This window comes from Microplitis mediator, chromosome 4, assembly GCF_029852145.1.
Source record: "Microplitis mediator isolate UGA2020A chromosome 4, iyMicMedi2.1, whole genome shotgun sequence".
Lineage (NCBI taxonomy): Eukaryota > Metazoa > Arthropoda > Insecta > Hymenoptera > Braconidae > Microplitis > Microplitis mediator.
Genome location: NC_079972.1, coordinates 10,206,331 through 10,227,310, shown reverse-complemented (window position 1 = coordinate 10,227,310; position 20,980 = coordinate 10,206,331). Strand labels below are relative to the sequence as shown.

Sequence of the window (20,980 nt, the reverse complement as noted above, 5' to 3'; positions counted from 1 at the left end):
TATCTAGTGTTGGAGACAAAAACACATACAGAAAATTTAATCCGCCGTGTAGCTGAACACGTGGAAAAAGTTTAATTATAGATATTTAAGGTGTAAGCACTTGGAACTTTGAAAAATAGGTGGAGCCCCACTTCTAGACCATTACCAAGAATTTTTGTATATGACGAGCAATTAAATTCTTTCATGTAAAACTTGGAAATAGAAGATTATTTTCATTTATTCCGGGTTAAGCATCAGAGATTTTGTATTTTAAAAAATGTATACAACTTAAATATCATTAACTTTATGGTGGTGATAAAATGATAGTTTGCTGGAATAACAAAATAGGCGAACATAAGTATAATGTTGTTTTTAAATGTAATATATATGTTAGTACGGAGAGACGCACAATGCGGAGGAGAAATTGAAGAGAATATATTAATAAAGACATTAAAATGAAAAAATATTATGATTTGAAAAAATGTGCGGCGAATTCTCCATGGGTTCGTTAACACTATTTTTTTTTTACCTTTTGTGAGTACATGTGGTTGTATATCGTGCAAAAACACTACCTGCAAGTAAATTCTCCAAGCAAACAATGAGCTCATGCAATGTAATGTCACATACACTTACACCACTACAAGTACGGAAAACGTGCATTGACTATTTTATTTACATCTATACTATGGTCAATTTTAACCCAATACCAACAATGATTTACATCGAGGATCATTTAGTTTATTGTTTTTAGATTTTTTTTATTTTTTATTGGACGTTTTATGTTCATATTTAAATAACTATAATAATAAAATAAAAATCAGTATAATAATAAGCATTAACAAAAAAATTAGTGGAGATTTAAGTTGACGACAACCCTGCCTTGACATTTTGTACACAGAAAAATGAATTTTTTGGTGTAAAAAATTTTTACTCGCCGTAAGAAAATTTTTAATTGATCCAAGAAATTTTTGCATTGTAAATTGAAAACAAAAATTTTCTTGGGGAGACAAAGAACTTTCTTGGAGCAAAAAAAAATTATTCGGGGCGAGAAAAAAATTCTTGCGTTAAGAAATTTTGTCTTGTCCTATAAGAAAAATTTTTCCGCTTCGCATTCGAGGTGTGCAAAAATTGAAAAAAAATTCCTAAGATGGATTCGAACTGTCGACCTTCTGCTTACCGAGCCCCGAGTCAAAATTTAGAGCCCTGTAGTCCTCTAGCTCCGACTTTGAACCCAGAGGTCCGAACATTCACTGAGAGGCCCGATTTTGAACCTTCAAGTCCGACAATATTAGTCCCATAATAACTTTCGATTCATTATAATTAAATTATTTATGATGACATAAAAAATTAAAGATTTTTTTAAATTAATTGTAAGCATTATTTTTTTGACATGCCACGAAATTTATATAAAATCAATTATTATTATTGATATTATTCTTATATTATTATTAACTTATTATAAAAATTGAACTATTATCAGCATTTGCTATATACTTTGATAATTTGAATTGAAATTATTTTAACCATTGTAAATGCAAATAAAATCCAGAGTAACGTAGATTATCATTAATCATAGTATTAATAATGCTAATGATATTAATAATATGAACATTATTATTATTACAATAAAATAGGACTCAGAGGTTCAAAATAGGACCTAATTCTAATTTTCATCAGATCCTATATTGAACCCTAAAGTGCTGAAAACGGAAATTTGTAGCACTTCAGGGACCAAAATCGGACCTAATTTAACATGGAAATAGACTCTATTTTGAACCTCCAAGTCCGAAATAGATCCGACTTTAGAAGGTTGAAAATGGGCTCTAAATTTCGACTGGGAGCGGTTATTTTCCTAACAAAATTAGCAAACCGTTACTTTGATGAAGGAAAAAAAACATAGAATCAGTGGGTGGCTTCCAGTAATTACTTCATGATGATTTAAAAATTTTGTTAATACCAAAAATAATTATTATTTTAATTAAAAAAAAAAAAAACTTGAGGTATTTATTTTCAATTTAAATTAAAAATCAATTGCTATTTTTTTGTATTTTGTTAAAAAAGTAGGACTATTAGCTCCAACAAAAATTGAGAGCATTTTGTTTTTTATTTTGAATAGATGATGGATTATTGTATGAATAGACAAGTGTGCTTGTACATGTCCCGTCCAGTGTTCTGTAACTGATGGTTTTATTATTTTTTTTTTTCTGTTTTTTTCATTTTTTGTTGTTATTTTTTGTTTCATTTTTATTATGCCTGTCTATATAACTAAAGAGTAGATATCTCATACTCTGCTCATTGAATTCTCATTGTCCTCGATGGATACTGTCACGAGTTCATCCGCGGATACTGCACGACTTCCTGAGAATAAATGATTCATGACGATATATATTTTTATCGATTGATTAAAATTGCCGGTATATTTTAAATAATTTACTCATAAGTGTAAAATAAATAAAAGACAAAAAGTTAATAAAAAAAATAGATCATCCACATTGTGCGCTTTTTTAAAAAAAACTCAATCAATAAAATAAAAACATTCGGGTATTTTTTATTACTTAATCTTTCAGCAGTTTTAGTTTTTGGTTTCGTACAGTTAATATTGAACCACCCCTTGGAAACTTTTTAACCGAGTTTAGTTAAGTCTAACATTTCTTATTGATACAAGTTTTGGTAAGCAGTTAACACTAAGCTTTTTCTCTTTACCAAGATAAGATACTTTCCAGTCTTTCCAACAACTAAATCTATCAGCTAGTTATCTACTGATTCAAACTTTTTTTTTGCTTTCTCATTATTCTTGGATAATCTTTTCACAACAATTTAAAATCTTCACGCGCCAGATTAAATTTTATTAACTTTGCTTTTAACTTTTTATTTTTCGTATTGGCGCCAATATGTTTTTATCTAGCGCCAATTTTCTATTAATCCATTGCAAAAGATAAAGTATCTATTATCACTTGTATCAATCTTAATGAACGTACGTACGTGGTTTGGGTTGAAAAAAAAAAAAAAAAAAATTAAATCCGAGGTATGTTCATTTTGGAATTAAGCCATGACCTACTTGAATCTATTCAATCACATAAATGTATTTACTTTTTATAGTTGATGTGAAAGATAAAATAAATTTCTATACATACATATATATATATATATAAATTAATTAAAATCAAACGAAAATCCAGAGATTATACTTGTGCTGTATTTCAGTTACACGGAATATATTTTACTATACTTTTAAACTTGACTATTTAATCAAGATTTAAATGTTTTATCAAACTCTACAACGTGTACAAGTTTCGTTTCTTATCCACTATCTCTTTTTCTTTTAATTAAAAAATGTTTAATTTTAAAATCCATTAGTTTTTATAAACTGATAGAAAAAAAAACAATCTTCAAATATGAAATATGTCCATTTAATTCTTTTTTTGCAGCTGAAAATCGTAAAAAATTGTATGAAATAAAAAGTAACTGTGAAATATTTCTGTATGACTTAACCTTCCTACGAACAGCGAAAATTATTAAAAAATTTTATGTTAACGTTGCACAAAAAAAAAAAAACATGAAGTTATATTTGATAAGTTTTACACTTTTTAAAATATTACATCTCATTAAGTGAAATTTGCATGAAAGTTACATAAAATGATGATAAATTAGTTAATAAATTATTTGAAGTTTTTTGGCAACTATTAATATGTCAATTTAAGTAACGAATTTAATAAAGTTATTGGATGCAATGAAAATAAATAGACTGAAAAATCTAACGATTGGTTGTAATAAATAAGCTAGTGCACAATTTTAAAATGAAAGAATCTCAGTGTACACTCTAGTGACTTGTTTTTCACGCGAAGCTTGACTAATTGTTGGGTCAACATAAATAATTAACCCTCTTTTATTTTTCTTTGTACTCCATTGCCGGCAATTATTTTTTAAGCTCTCTTTCAATGTACATAATTCATTAAAGTGTTAACTTTTATAAAGTTTATCAAGGAAATCCCTAAAATAAAATGAACTCTTACGGCACACAAATAAAACTTGTATTAATACAATAATGTTATTTATAGATACACTGATACAAAGTGTATTGTTAAATTGACAATACTAGATTGCAGCATTAACTATCTTCAATTTTGGTTAAAAGTATTGTTAATTTAACCATAATATTTCCCTTACTTGGTGTACCGGTATACTGCTATTTTAGGGTCAGTTTTTCAAACAGGGTTTATTTTTATTCGGGTTTAAATTAACATTTCTAGTATTAATAATAGTATACATTAATAATATATAGATATACCAGCAATAATAATTTATGCCTGGATTAAAAATAAACCCGGTTTGAAGAACTGGCCCTTAAAGATCCCTACACTGTAAAAAATTTTTTGGACCGGGTGTAGTGTAAATGTCTCGGTGAAAAAATTTTAGCGTGAAAATTATACGAAATTCGGTGTTAAATTTAGGCGGTGTGAATTTAAAATTTTTACACCGCCAAACGGGTAAATGTATAATTCATGATAATTTTGCGTTAAGAAAATTAATCATAAGAATATTTAAATGTTCAAAATACTATTTAATATATAAATATAATTAATGTAGTTATTGATTAGGTAGTTAAAAATCTTCAATGATCGTTTGTTGCTCATTAATCAAAATTACGAGTAACACGGAATGGTGTAAAAAAAGGAGATCACACCGTGTTAAAATTAGATGGAAAATTTACACCGAGTGAATTTCACTCCGTTATTTCACACCACGGCTGTGTAAAGTTCTACAGGTTCATTTTTACACCGAAATTTTTTACAGTGTATAGATAGCAATCCGAATGGTTAATATATCAATCCAGAATGTAAATATTTCAATACGCATTGCCGTAGCAACCATCTGTATAGACAGTTGATTTAACAAAACATTGTATGCTATATTATTGCTATATTAATAATCTACACTGCAAAAAATTTTGGTGTGAAAATGGTCCCCGAGAACTTTACACGGCCGTTCAGTGTAAAATAACGGTGTAAAAAATCCTCGGTTCAAATTTAACAAGATATTTGGCGTATTTTTCACACCTACTCCAAAAATTTTTTACAGTACGATTTTCAAAACTTTAGATAGTTATTATAACCTAACGGTATGGCTCTTAGAGCAATATTTTTTTTCAGGGTATGTAGATAAATAATATCAGACAATAAACGTATAATTAACCGCCGAAAAACATAATGTCCATTTGACCTGTACAAATAAGCTCCAATAATCTAGATTGTGGGATATGATGTTAACCGAGTTAAGAACAAAGTTACCCTTACCAGGATAAAATCCCGTTGGTGGCAGTCTCTTATTCTCACTCTTACACGTTACCTCCTCTAAGCGGTTGAGAAAGATTGAGGACCAAATTCGTTAATTATACGCTCGGCTATTAATCTTTCTAGACTTTGGATTTATTGTTGTCCCAGGGGTGAAATGGAAACTGTGGACGTTTTCAACCTACACTTTACAGTACCACCATCGTCACCAACATACTCTTCATCCTCATCCTCAACTTTGTCCTTGTCCTCGTCCTTGTCTTCGTCTTCGTCTCGGTTTTGGTCTCGGTTGTCGTCGTAGTCGTAGTTGACGCCATTGCAAGAAGATACTTTTTCACGTGCTATTACATCTTCCAAGCCGTCCACTGGTAATTGAATCCATTCCGCTTTCCTAACTTCTTTTTCTCATTCTTTTTTACACAAACTACAATATCCATTGATCACGAAAGTCGTTTAAAAAGTCACTAAGCTACCATAACATTGGCTTTCTTTCCTTATTCTGTATCTCGGCAACCCCCTCCCAAATTACTTGCAGCTTCTCATCTGATTCATTCGTTTCTTTCAAGATTTTATGGTTAAGCATAATAATAATTTTTAAAAACAAAAGAAGAAACAAAAAAACAGTACAAAATACTACTTGTGCAATTTATGTTTTTCTTCGTTATTTTTTAATTATGTTCTTCCAATAAAGTTCTTGAAAAGAAAAATATGTGGGTGTGTTTTTTTTTTTTCATCTCTTCCCCTTATATTATTTTTTTTCAGTTGAAAAATATTTTTAATGAGAAACCAGTGGAAAACATTGTCAGGGACACTTGGTTGTATGTCGCGGTCGTTGTGCTGCTGCTGATGATGAGAGAAGTAACCGAGAGAAGGGGAGAATAATGTAACCTTTTCTGCGGCTAATTGTCACGGGCAGTAAGCCTCTGTGTATGTCTAACGCGGTCTGCTTACAAAATAATATCACTTTATACACATACAGACATACGTATGTATTCTCCTTTCTGTACTCTCAGTGACTCAATGATCTACCCACTCTCTTGGTTTATAGAACACTAACGTCAAGTTATTATGCAAGGGACAACTACTGACAAGGCTTCGGGCAATGCAAGAAACATCAACTTTGTGCATGTATAAATAATACACAGCTGTTCATTTATAATCGAGATTTTTTTCAACTGTATCTATATATTCTTTGTGCATACGAATAATAAGCATTAAACAAATGGTGGAAAAATTTCATGGGATTAATTACTGTCCTGTTGAAGCTCTTGTGCGTAAAGTAAAAATGGTTAATTTTTAATTTTCGGATTGTGTAAGTTTACATGCCAATTAAATTTTTTTTTTGTTTAATACAAAGATATGTTACGGCGGGTTGAATAGGTCGTTACTGCTTTAGAAGACCATTAAACTTTCATTTTATTTTAAAATTAAAAAAGTAAACTTGATGTTAAATATAATTTGATAAAATGAAGATAAAGTTTTTTTTTCGAATCGTCGATTACTAAAAGTGAATTGAGAAATTTATAACTTTTTGGATGAATGAAGAAATTTAATGTAAGTTTATAAGAGGTTTGATGATAAGACTGCGTTAATTTAAAAATGATTTTTTTTTTGTGATAAATCAACACCTCAAAATAATTTATCAGTGTAAATGTAGCAGACATCAGACAAATGTACGATTATAAATAAATAGAGTAAATAATGTAAAAAATAATATTCATAAAAAATGCACTTATTAATTTCAAAATTTTTAAAATGCGCATTTTTTTTTAATTTTATTTTTTTAATTATTTACTCTATTTATTAATAATTTTAAATTTTTCTGATGTCTGCTACATTTACACTCATAAATAATTTGATTAAAAATATTAACAAAAATATTAACTTAAAAACTTAAATTTAAAATCTATAGATATTTTCTCAATTTATATAGTTCATTTTTTTCCGTGTACTGTAATTTCAATTTTTAAATTTTTCGAATGAAATAAATTTCGATAAAAATTTTCAAAAGATTTTTCATTAAATTTGAGATCCCCTTATACTGAAAAATTTTATATTATTTCTTCCAAATTTCACAAAAAACTGGAAGATGATCAAATGATTTCATAAGTGTTCTATTATGGGCAAACTAAAAATAAAATAAATTTAATTAAAGCGAATATTAATTAAAATAGTTTGTTGCTGCATAATTAATTTAGGTAACGAGCAATTAATAACAATTACAATCGAATTAGTTTGTTGGCACGTTAAAATTTAAGTGAAAACATAAATTTATGTATATTTATGTAAATTACAATAAAACGATACAACGTGGCTACAATTAATATTTTTCTTATCTTTAAAATTATGGAAACGAGTGGAATAAAAGGAAATTGATATAGCAATTAATGCCTCATCGATTCAATATAATCCTATATGTATTGTATTGTATAAGCGTGTACAGTGAACACTGTACTAGTTGTCTGTTCGTTCTATTTTGCATAGAAGGGCGATTGATTCACGAGAGATTAGCTTATCCTCCTCACCGGCAGGATGAAACGCAGTTGCTGGCACTGATTTCGCGGAATTGGATATCTACGGTATAACTTGGTAAACTTGATTTGTATCAAATTGATTTTATATTATACAGAAGGTAAGCCAAAGCTAACTCAATATCTTGAAAACAAGCCATTTAACACGATTGTCTAATTCTATTCTCGATTTCATTTATTTTTAAGATTTTACACTGTGAAACATTTGCGGAGTGAACATGGAGTGAATCCGGAGTTATCACGAAGTGGAGGATTTTTTATTTATTTAATTTCCATGGAGTGAATTTCACTGCGAAGGGGAATTGCGGAAAATATTAATCATAAAAACAATTACTAATGCATAGTGAGTTTAGGTATTTGATATTGACATCTCTATATTGAGTACGAAAATAAATACGAACTCCCTTTCCATGTATTCAAGTGAAGTGATTTTTAAAAATTATAAGCAGCTGATAATAAAACGTTAACAAATATAATTCCACTGAGACACAAACTGTCGTATCCCCCCAAAAAAATTTGTAAAAAAAATATATATGTTAAAATATTTAAAAAATGTATTTTTCACATAAAAAAAATATATATTACAAATATATTAAAAATACAAAAAAAATATATAAATATATATAAAATATCTATAAAAAATATATTTTACATAGCTAATTTTTGGTCGATTTTCGTATATATTTTAAATATATTAAAAATATATCTTAGAATATATAAAAAAAACATGTATAAAAATATAAAAAAAATATAGGTATGGTAATATAAAAAAAATAGATTAATAATATATTTTAAATCTATAAAAAATATAATTATGAAAATATAAAAAAATTACATAAAAAATATGTTTTTAATTCAACCAACAACCTAGGTAAAAAAATAGTAAAAATTATATAAAAAAGGTATTTTTAATATATTTTTTTTATATGAAAAATATATTTTTTTTATAAATTTTTTTCATGGGGGAAGGGTCTAAAAAGAAGTAAACGCGTAAAAAAATTAATGATACTATAATTATTTTCTTTAAAGGACCCACTTGGCCTCGCTCTCCCCTATTTTAAAAATTATCGATACAGAACCTGAAAATCCTAATATGTTCTATTTATATACTTTTATGTAATAAGCGGCTGAGGCAGCCGTTCGGCACGCGCGTAGCTCGTGCGATCACAAAAGTTAAGTAGCATCAAGCATGATTACTACTTGGCTGGGTGACCGCTTCGCCACGCGTCGGGCTCGAACGACGATCTCTGACCGTTAGGCGTGGGATGAAGATCCAGTGACCGGTAAAATGGGTATTTTACTGATCACTGGAGCTTCACCCAAACCGAAATATGCTGGCAATGGTTTCATCTGCACTGAGAAAAAAATTCTTCTTCTGACAACTAAATTTAGTTATGACAAGTAAATGATTTGATTACCCGGGCCATTGCCAGTCATATTTTTCGTTGTTTTAACGAAATATTTTATAATCCACCAACAAAACAAATTATTAGAAACTACAAAATATTTAGTAAAACGATATATTTTTTTTCATATTTTAACATATATTTTTTTTATAAATTTTTTTCATGGGGGATGATTTACATTGACCATGCCATGAGATAACATTTCATATTGTACCGAAATATCAAATACTCCCATAAAAACTATGTCGCTATAGCTGTTCAATAATTTAATATTTTCACTATGTATTGTATACATGAAATTATAATTTAGTAAGTTACTAAAACATTTTATGAATTAAAAACAATATTTCAAGTTTAATTATTAAAATCTGAATCAATTATTTATTGAAATAATTATGGTTCTTATCAACAGCCGTTTTAATAAAATCCGCGTCACTCCGAAATCACTCCACCCATAAAAAAATCCCTATTTACTCCGCATGCGGAGTGATTTTTTTTAAAACTCCGGAACTCCGAGTGAAGAAGTGAATTCGGATTGAAATAAAATCTGTATTCACTCCCGATTTTTTACAGTGTCTAGACTCGCGAAAATAGAATAAAAAAAAATAAGATTTAAATGACATTGGCCAACTTTTAACTTGAACCCTATAAAACTTTTCAATAAAACTTTTACTCGATCAACATATGAAAACAATTATTACCGTAAATTTTTTAATAAAAGATAACTTTTAGCTTTTAATTGACAAAATTTTTTTTTACCCTCAAAATAATAAATTTTAATTTCTATTATTTTATAATTGGCAAAGTTTTTAATTGTCAAAAACTCATTTAAATATAAACCCGATAAGTCAAATAGTTTTTAAATTATTTTTAAAAAATTTTTCTTTTTATTTCCTCAACTAGTTGCCATTTTGAAATATTATTAAATCATTTTTTATACTAAGATTATCTCAAAGTCAGTAAGTAGAAATGCATCTGTCAAAATAAATTTTTTATAAACTTCATTTAAATCTTAATTATAATTTTCATCTTCATTTTCATCTTCATTTTCAAGTCTTCCAACTTATCATAATAAATTTCAAAGATGAAAAATATCAAGGAATGAAAAATAAATTTAATCCATAAATATATTCTCTCTTATTCAAAGTGATTCAAATGAATATCAACATTTTCTTGACGTCTCGAAGAGTAAAATTTACTTTTTATTATTATCAAAACGAATTACATTAAGGGCCAGCTGTAAAAAAGTGACACGATGTTAAAAGCATTTCGAGATTTTAATAAATTAAAATTAAATCAACGTCTTTTGATGGTTATTTAATAATCTTCAAATATTTAATAATCTACATAAATGACAACTGATAGAGTTTAAGTAACACTAAAAGTTAATGAAATAAAATTTAAAAGTCTTCACTTTGTATATAAAGTATATTGAATTTTCGTCAAAAGAATTAGGACAACGAGGAGTCTTTTTCAGAAACTCTAAAACTAAATAAAGAAAATTTAAGAAAAAGTAAAATAAAATAGATACCCAAGATAAGAAGATGAGAAAAAGAAATAAGAGGTGAATTGTTGGAATTCGACAATAGGGGCTTGAAAAAAGTAGTGAATGGTGCATCGCCGGCACGTACCGAAACTACTAGCAGTCCGAACCTTATTAACGTAATACGTGACGGGGCATGGTAAACGACGCTTGTGGTTGCACATCAGCTACCAACTATTGTTTTTTATTTCTTCTATTTTTTTAAGCTCTTTTACTTTTTATTTTCCAAGAGCTCGAATATATACAAACGTACTCAGTCAACAGACGCCTTATAGAGTGCCGGAAAAACCGCTTGCCAAAAAGCAAATCTTTCATTGTGCTTTTAGTTTTAACGATTTTAGTTTGGGAAAATATTATTTTTAAAAATACGTGGCAAGAAATAACTTTATTGTAAGTGGGAACACAGATGATGGAGGATTATGTCATGAAGAAGAGATTATTTTATTATTCTTATCCTGGTTGTTTGATACTGGCATTATAAATCAACTGGTCTGATCTCGGTTAGAAGTTGCTCTTAAGTATCTGGTCGCGTGTGGGTTATCTCCACAAGCTACGACTACCGAAATCGTGGCTTCTTCTATTATTACTATTATCCGAAATTCTGTGGCGTACACTTGACTTTTGTTTCATTTAATATGTGCAAGTGTTACTTGATACGGAAATTCACTAAAGGCCCATTTGAGATTTCGGGTCGTTTAAGGTTTTACTTTTTTTTTATCCTTAATAAAATTATTTTAGGTTTTAATGTCATCATTTATGAGAGAACGCATCCGAAAATGTCGTAGAAAATTTTCTTTTTACGTTTTTACCCCTAAATGAAATTTTTGAATTTTTTTAAAACGAAAAAAAAATTCTTTGATCTTTTTTAAGATTCCCTCGGAATGAAATAATTCCGGTGTAGGCGGTGTAATTTGATGGTGTTAAAATACTGGTGTTAAAAAAAAATTCATGTATAGAAATTAGGAAAAAAAAATGCATTTCATATGAAAAAATATGAAAATTTAATGAATATTTTCTGGAGGAAATTTCAATTTTTCTGTGTACTTATTTAAATAATTATTTATGTTATACATAATTTATTTAAAAATTACAAAATTTTACGCCTGCCATTTCAATCAACAATAATTTAATTAATTAGTGAAAACACTATTCAACTGTATAGTGATCGAGTAAGTAAAAATATTCACAAAGAAAAATATTTTCAACACCAAAATAGTATATATTGTGTAACAAGGGATGAAACAAGACATCACCCGCAGTTTGAAATCGTGCTTTATCCTGAGTCTCACACTATATTTTTTACGATTACCTGCATCGGAATTTCAAGATTCAGTGTCAGCAGCCAGTAAGAAACAAGTTAATTTCAAGCCGATGATGCGGAGAACTGTCAGAGAATGAAAAATCTGTGATTTACAGTCACTTATTAAATAGTAAATAAGACAAAAATATTATTTTCACTCATTTTTTAGTAATTTTATTTGGTTAATTAAAACTGTCACTTAAAAAATGAAATGAGTAAACTGAAGTGACAAGTAAACAAATAAGAGTAATAAGGCTGCAAATGAACATTAAATATAACTGACACCGGGCAGAAACAATTGTGTTTCTTCCCAAGGGAAAAAACACAATTGTTTCTGCCCACTGTATGAAGGTATTTTTGAATTACGAATTCGCTAGCAGTTGTTTGCAGCATCGGCTTGAAATTAGCTTGTTTCGACGGGCTGTAGAGACACTGAAACTTCAAGTTTCGATGCTGGTATCATGAAAAATATTTTAACATCGGAAAAGAATACTTACACCGGCGGCGGTGTTATTTTAACTTCGCTTTCGCTATCGAAATTTAACACAGAAAATTTTAACACCTACACCGCCTGGACTTACCCCAGTTTTTTTTACAGTGAATTAAATTTAATAACAATAATCATTATTATTGTGTGAAAAATGAAATATTAAAAAAATAAATTCTAATAGATTATTTTTGACAATTGGAAAAGTCTTTTAGATTCCAGCATGAGGTAGCATTCAAACAGTCCCTGGCTACCGAAAAATTGAATAGGTTTAAAAACTGAAAGGCACTAATTAAAAACCAGAAAAACGTTGTACCACATGAAATTCATTTGAAAACATTTATATCTCTATCGGAATTTTTTGGATTAATATAAATTTCTATCTTCCAAAAGTATGTAAAATTTTTTCACAATTCCGAAAGTTTTTAATGGTTATTGCGGATAATATCTATAGTCAATGAAATTAAATGACTTGAAAAAGTTTCCGAACAAAATACTCCCGAATGTTTCCGAAGTATTTAAAATTCTAAATCAATTAATTACAAGTTGCTCTCTTAAACATACATTAAATTCGAAGACAACCCAGACTGGCTTGAGTTAATTTAAAGATAATAAAATTATAAAATATTATCTAAAGTTACTTGGACAATAATTATTCTAGTTACAAATATTTAAATAATGCCCGAGTGTATAATTAAAAGAAACTTTAACAGGAAAAATAATTTTTAAATAATTACTTAGCGAAAGCATTATTAATTAAATATAAAAGTTATTAAAGTCCATAGAAGGTGGGCTTGTAAAGGCATTTTGATGATTGGCGGTCAAGTTTAATTTGCGGTTTTAAAACTTCTGTATAAAGTACCAGCCAAGGGAAAAGAGAAAGATGTATAGTTTTTTTTTTTTTTTTTTTTGTTATACGAGTTCGAAAGGTAAACTGATAAAACTAACGATTGACTAGAGACTAATTAGGCGCGCTGTTCACACAAAAGTCCCTTGAGTGTCTCAAGTCACTCAGCAGCTCGAACCGCCTCTACTTTGCCTCTCCATGTATATAAACTTGACTTTACCTACTCTATAATACTACACTGTATGTCTATTACTTGAACTTTTTCAAAATTTTATTGCCTAATTTTAAAGAGAACAACTTTTATTTACTTATGACTTTGCTATTTTTCTAGTGCCTGTTTTCAATTCCATTTTATTTTCCACTTTTTTAATTATAACATTTCTAAAATAAAATGTCTTTATTAAAAAAAAATTAACAATTAAAAATTTTATCAAATTTAATTTTTAAGGCTTCTGAAAAATTATTCGAAATTCAAAATTCAAAATTTTTTTTTTGTTTTCCCAAAACCAGTAGCCAGCCACCTCATGTTAAATTATATCTATATATATTTTGAGCCAATGTTAAAATATATGACCAGCTGGCTACTGGTTAGGGGCTGGGTACTGGTGCTCTTACCCTACATACCTTAAAAATGGAAATAAATAAATTTTTTACTTAAGACAATTAAAAAATAATATTCAAGTTTATTTTCTATTGAAAATTTTTTTGTTAAAAATGTTAAATGACCCAGTCAGTTCTGAAATACCAATTTTACTTTGTCACGTAATTTTAAAGAAAAATTTGACTGGCCCATTTTACCCTCTTTTTCATATTCCATAGTTGAATTCACATAATCGTATATTATTTATTTATTGTTTAAAAACAATAATAATATGAACGTACCCCAAGTTAAAATTTATACAAGTGTAAGAAAATCCGAAGATTGATAAAAGCAATAAAATATTTGTTACACGAAGCGGAGTCGCGACAAAACGTTGACAAGACAACCGGAAAGCCGGAGGTTGTAAGGTTTTTCTACATTTATATGTACATACATCCATACATATATGTATAAATATATATATACACGATGTGAAATAATTTTTCTACCCTCTTTTTGCCTCAATACCGAGAAGAGTCCGTGATATTTCAAGCACATATGACATTGACCACGATCATATGCTTTTGGCAAACTGAACGGCCATCTCGGGACTCGAGCATTTCGGAAATTGAAGCGACATTCATCCAACGAGCTACGAGTGTACATGAGCAAATATCGGCGAGTGAGAATAAATGTATATACTAACACACAAACATGTAAAAAAAAAATATCGGCCATCTATCTCGTATTATTGAGTAGTGAAAAGAACGTAAATGCTACCAACCCGAGCGCTACCATTTTTATGACAAAAAATTCCTTAAATTTTCCATCTGTCATCTGTACTCAAATATTTGTAATATCCTTGTAAATTTACAAGATACAAGCGTATTTTCGGACGGTTAATCTTTTTAAATCCCGTTCTTATTTTATAATTTATTTAAAAAGTGTCATGATGAATTTCTGAATATTCATATGTCGGGTAAAATTGGAAATGGTATAAAAAAAAACTTTATATCGGTGTATACGTATATATATAAAATCGCTACAAATAACACGTAACAAAGACCAGACACCAATCAATACTGTTTCACCTATCGTCGACCATTACTACTATCGTCAAGAGAAAACAAAAACGAGATAGATAAAAATAAAATATATATTGTTAGACAAGTAAAAGTTTTGTCTGGAGGAAATTTTTCGACTTTTTCATCGACTTGCTGCACTACCTTATCTTATATATAAATATATATAGTTATCATGACTAGACACCGTCTTGTTCACTTTACTTATTTAAAGAACGACGTGTCTAACTTAGATTTTAACTTTAGATACAATCGACACGTATTACTTGTATATATATTTTATTTATTGACCTTCTTGACTTGTGCACCTTTTATTTATTTAAAATCTCTATTTAGAAATATTAGTTATAGTGAAAGTATGCATGGTAAAGTGGAGGATATCACGACGCACATTGTGATAATGAGTGTGTGCTTCACATGAGTGGAACAAGTCGACGAAGCATACAGTGAAAAGCTTACACATAGAAAATATATATGAAGTGAAAATGCACGTGAAGGGATAGTAGCTGCTGCTGCTGCTGCTGCTACTGCTGCTATCATCGATGAGTTGTACAGTATATCGGTGACCGGCCTTTGTTCATTTTATAACGTCACTCTTGCATGCACGCTCTCCTACCATCGATCGTGCGTGAAGCTCACGGAAAAGGGGAATATGTTAACGTACTATTATATATTTTTGTTTAACACTATTATTATCATAATTAATAATATTTATTTTTTATAATTCGAAACCTCAGTACGTTAAAATAATTTTAAAAAATTATTGATGTTTATACGTCCCGCTATAAAAATTGAAAATTTTCAAAAAAACGGAAGTTATTAGTTACGAGTTTTCATCAAACCGCGTTTTGAGGTCCTAGGAATCAGCTATTCTGATTATTTCCGGATGGACGTCCGTGTGTGCATGTATGGACGTATGTAAACTAATTTTTGTCGTACGATATCTTTGGAACAAATCAACCGATTTAGACGTTCTTGGCGGAAATCAAAAGGACTCACCAAGACTTAGATTTGGATAGATTTTGAAGGCGATCGGTCGAGTAATTTACGAACTATACGAGAAATAAAAAATAAAAAATTTTCTTTTTTGGGATTTTTTTCATATAACTCATAAACTACTTGCCCGATTGGTTCCAAAATCTATCCAGTTTTAAGTCTTGATGAAACCTTTTGATTGCCGCCAAGAACGTCCAAATCGGTTGATTCGTTCCAAAGATACCGTAAGACAAAAATTAATTTTTTTTTAGCTAAATGTATTTTTTTTGGTCAAACAACAAAATCAACATTTTTTGCCTCCGAAGAGCTCAAAAATTTGCAAATAATAACGTTTTCGAACTCTCGGAGCTCGAAAACATCGGGAAGTTTTGGAGCTGGCCCACAGGGTCAACCGTATTTCAGATTTTTTCAAATTAACTAAACTTTGATCCCGTCGATTTCATCACGATATTTATCTATTGCAATTATTAAAATCTCGATAGTCCAAAAAAAAATCTTGTCAACTTGTCTTCATAAACTTTATATTAAACGGGATAAAGTAGTGATTTTATTTTTATTTAAAAAAAATAAAGCTTTAAAATAAAAAAAAAATTGACTAAATAGAATACATTGATCCAAGTATTCACATCCCTGTAATACATGTATGTGTGTGTGTTGTATGTGGTAACGTTTTAAAAACATAGTTGCGTGTAGGTATGTATAAAATGCGGACAAGATACGTCGACGCTTTGTTTTTCATTCTAGTTGACTGGTGGTGCTGTTTTACTTTACTGGTACCGGAGATGGACGTGTGCACATTTACGTAACTGATCCACGTTTTCCTCGCGTTTTTATGTACTCCAACGACTACTCGTGCAACATCATGAGTGTATGCATTGGAATAGTTTAAAAAAAAAATCTATATATATATATATTCGTGGACATGAATGCTTATCAGTGAAAGCATATATGGAAATAGTGTTATTTAAAAAATAAAAATAAAATAAAAGTAGCGATAAATAATAAATACACTGTGGAAAAATTGCGGAGTGAACCCGGATTACATTCGGAGTGAATGCGGAGCGGATCACTGTTTATTTACTTGATTCCCTCAGGGTAAAATTTACTCCAAAACGAGTATTTTAATATTATAAGTCTGAATCGGAGTGAATGCGGATTTAAATACAATCCAGATTACGCAGCTGAAAAAACAAACTCCGTATTTACTCCGTATGCGGATTTTCTCTAAAACTCCGAGTGACAAAGCGAATTCAGATTTAAATAAAATCCGCAATCACTTCGAATTCACTCCCAATTTTTTACAGGGTAAAAAAATAAATAAAATATGATAGAATTTTTTTAATAATAGAGAAATGTATGTAGTTATTGTTGACTTACAACGTCGATTATTTGCATTAGTGTGAGGCCGAAGCTCAACGGTAGAGGCTCAGACTCGTTAAACACCGGTCGCTCCAATACGTTGTAGTTATCCAGCAAGTCGTTTAGCAGCCGCTTCTCATGAACACCACCACTTACCAGCCCTAGCCAATCATTATTACAATTTTGTCATATACACCCTCATTTTTTTATTTATTTAAATCATCATTTAAATATTTTACAACTTATGTTTTCTCCATCTATCCTCATTTAGTCCATCAATTTAATTACACATCACTTTCACACCCAGCATTCAATTCATTTGCATCCCATCTCATCCAATTTATTTTTAATATCTCATCGCTTTAAATCCATATGAAATTCATTTATTTTATTTTCGGATTTCACTAATAAATATATAATACTTTTTGTTACGTATGAAGTATATGATTAATTGATTACGAAAAAGTAATTGATAATTAATTTTGCGGTTAAATATTTAAAAATATTTTCATTTAAAATTTGACATTTCAGTGAAATGAAATAAACATGGGTTTAAAATATTTTTTAACGAGTAAACTTTATGTGGAAATAAAATGTACGAAAAACTAGTGGATAAATATTTATAAATTTTATTTTAAAGATGATGAGAACGGATATAAAACCAGAAAATAAATGGACTTTGAAAAGCATAACAAATGTCATAACTTTTTTTTATTCATTTAATTTTTTAATTTAATATCGAGTTTTATTTTTAAATAAAATAATTAAAGTCAATAAAGTGGCGAAATAAAATCGATATTATTTTAAATTATAAATGATTTATTGACGTCTATATTTCGTCTAGTATCGGCATACTCACAGGCTTTTGTAAAATTTACACATGCGTTTGTACCAATTGCTGAGTTGTATATCACGCATGCGTGAAATAGACACAATTTATTAATATCAAGTTACATTTAATTAATAAGTAATTAATACTCGTTTCATTTAATATAAACAGGAACTAAAAATTACTTAAGCTCACATATATATAGAATACAAATAATTATAACTCATTGCAGTATTCACAATAATTTATATCCCGATAAAATTAATCGTAAAAAAAAATGTATTAAAGGGGAGTTTCATAAAATTGCAACTAAATAATGCATAAGATAAAATATTTTATGTTTGTTGGGTAAAATAAAAAATTTGAAAAAGCAATAAATTGATAAAAGTTAAATTTTGTACTTTAATTTTATGTACCTTCAATATATTTTATTTTCTTTACATAAAAGTAAACACATCACGCGTGACCCAAACTCTATTGACCATAAATATTTTAAAATGACCACGAGCAACTGGAGTATAACTGCTGGCCTCACTTCTTAAGTTAAGAGAGAAAAAGTCGCTCCCGTTGGTTGTGAATAAAAGGTGAAAGGGTGAGATTGCTCGAGAGAGAAACATGCTAGAATAAAGATTCACTTCACCCCAAGGGACGGCACGAGGTAACGGTACTTCTCTCGGTGAAGGATGGCCAATTTCAGTGACCATTATTCCAGTAAATCCACATTTACATTTTTTTTATTATTTTTTTAATACCGCCAAGAAATGAATTTTTTCGTTTACTTTTCTGAATATTCATATCATACATATTCCTTTCTTTTAATATATCCTAATATTTTTATTTTTATCCTTTAAATACTGAAAACATTTTTGTTAAATAAATCCGTCTCAGTTCAACCCTTATCAGTTAAACTCAACTCAACTAAAAAAACCTTTTTTACATCAAAACATTCAAATATTTTTTTTTGTTTTTATTTACATAAAATTTAGCAACAACTTTTAAACTTTTTTCTATTGAAAACCAAAATTTTAGTTATGTCAAAAGCATGAAATCATGAATACGCCAAATAACAAACGACTGAGGGATTTTAAATACCTGTGTATGTACTCTCAAGCGATTCAACATCCGTAAATGAAAGTATTTCATATATTTATATATATATAATGTTTTACAGCTGACTTTGAGTTGAGTAGACTACGTAAAAAATATAAAAAAAAAAAAACTTTAAAATTTTTTCCGCTGATAAACGAGTGAATTGCGCGCAAGTCTCATGTGTATCACTAGTGAAAAAACTCTAAAGACTTTTTAGTCTACATGCTTGAATAAGAAGCCCAACGACGTACAGTAGCGTCTTTTGCACTCATTACTCTCTTTGTATATCTATACATATATCCTCACTTAGAAGACGCCGGTGAAGGATCGATGGAAATAAAGTACGCGAGTAATATCTACAGCTCGTGAACTTGAGACGACGGGAATAAAAAAAGAAAAAAAAATCATAATTGATGATTGTGAACGAGAGGATAAAAAGTTAAATTATAAATAGGGTTCGGATATATTAGTTTTTTTTGCTAACTTCGATAATACATAAATAAAATTTAGCTGTGATAGTTTTTGGCAGCTAACAACTTGACTGAAAGCTTTAAATTTAGGGTGAATATAAATTTATCTAGGAAATTTATATTTACATGCCTTAACTTTTCGTTTACTCATGCCAGATGTATGGATACGTTTCGTATTTAAATATAATTTTATTTATTGTCACGGCTTATTTGGAATCATTATTTACTATTTAGGATTGATTTCTTTTTCGGTTCGAATATAAATGTCAGGCTGCTAATGCGGTTATAAATAATCCTGATAAATTTTTTTTTCTACACAGAAGGAATGATAAATATGCATAATGATTTTTATTGATAGATTTTTGAGACTTTTATTTAACCAGGGTCAGAAAATAATTTTATTCTGGCGTAATTTTAAAAATTGAATGGAAAACAAGTCTAGTAAGACAATAGCGAGTCATCAAGTTTCACTTCTTTTTTTAATAAATGAAAAACACGTTTTGAGATTTGAAAACACATTTGGTTTTGACTTACTTAGTATACACGCTGAAAAAAAAATGGTAATACTTTCCATCTTAACGAAGTAACTATTCCCATCTTTTGTATTTTAATGACTCTCATTCTTTAATGTTATCTATTCCTATCGAAGATAGTAAGCATTCTTATCCGAGATGATAATCACTACTATCTTAGAAGGCAAAATTCAAAAATTTTGCCGATATAAGAAATATTACTATCAGAGATGGTAACTATTACTATACGAGAAACGGATAATTAACATACTCTCTAAACATGAATAAGTGAAATAAGTGAATATTCACTAATTCTGAGTGCCAACCGAACCACTTTTTGAAATAAGTAGTTCGGTTTGCACTTCGAATTAGTGAATATTCACTTATTTTCACTAATTCATGTTTAGAGAGTAAAAGCATGACAATGATTATCACATACAGATAGTAATCATTCCCTATTGCTAGATGGTAATAGTTGGCATTTTTTTTTCAGCGTGTACTGAGAGAGCAATTTATTTGAGCCAAATGAATAGATTTATTTGACTGAACAAAGTCATTTATTTCATTAAAATATATATTTGTTTATAGTTAACAAATCTTGGTTGAAAAAAAAGTCCAAATAAAGATTTGTTAACTATAAACAAGTCATTATTTCATTCAAATGAGCCATATCTTTGTC

The 20,980-nt window shown here is 29.0% G+C and overlaps 1 protein-coding gene and 1 long non-coding RNA gene across 3 annotated transcripts in view; one reads left to right on the top strand and one right to left on the bottom strand.

Moving 5' to 3' along the window:
• The window catches only part of LOC130666295 (neuronal acetylcholine receptor subunit alpha-7-like), a 107,371-nt gene that overhangs the window by 63,993 nt on the left and 22,398 nt on the right, over positions 1-20,980 (bottom strand). Inside the window, exon 2 of one of the 2 annotated variants that reach the window (XM_057467131.1) lies at positions 17,420-17,562. The exons of the other annotated variant lie outside the window; for it this stretch is intronic. Within the exon in view, the coding sequence (XP_057323114.1) occupies positions 17,420-17,562 (143 nt within the window). The remainder of the gene's footprint in view (positions 1-17,419; positions 17,563-20,980) is intronic. 2 annotated transcript variants of the gene reach the window in all.
• Positions 6,365-8,302, top strand: LOC130666296 (uncharacterized). Its single transcript, XR_008989652.1, has 3 exons — positions 6,365-6,582; positions 7,755-7,902; positions 7,988-8,302. It is a non-coding gene; the product is annotated as an uncharacterized LOC130666296 (long non-coding RNA).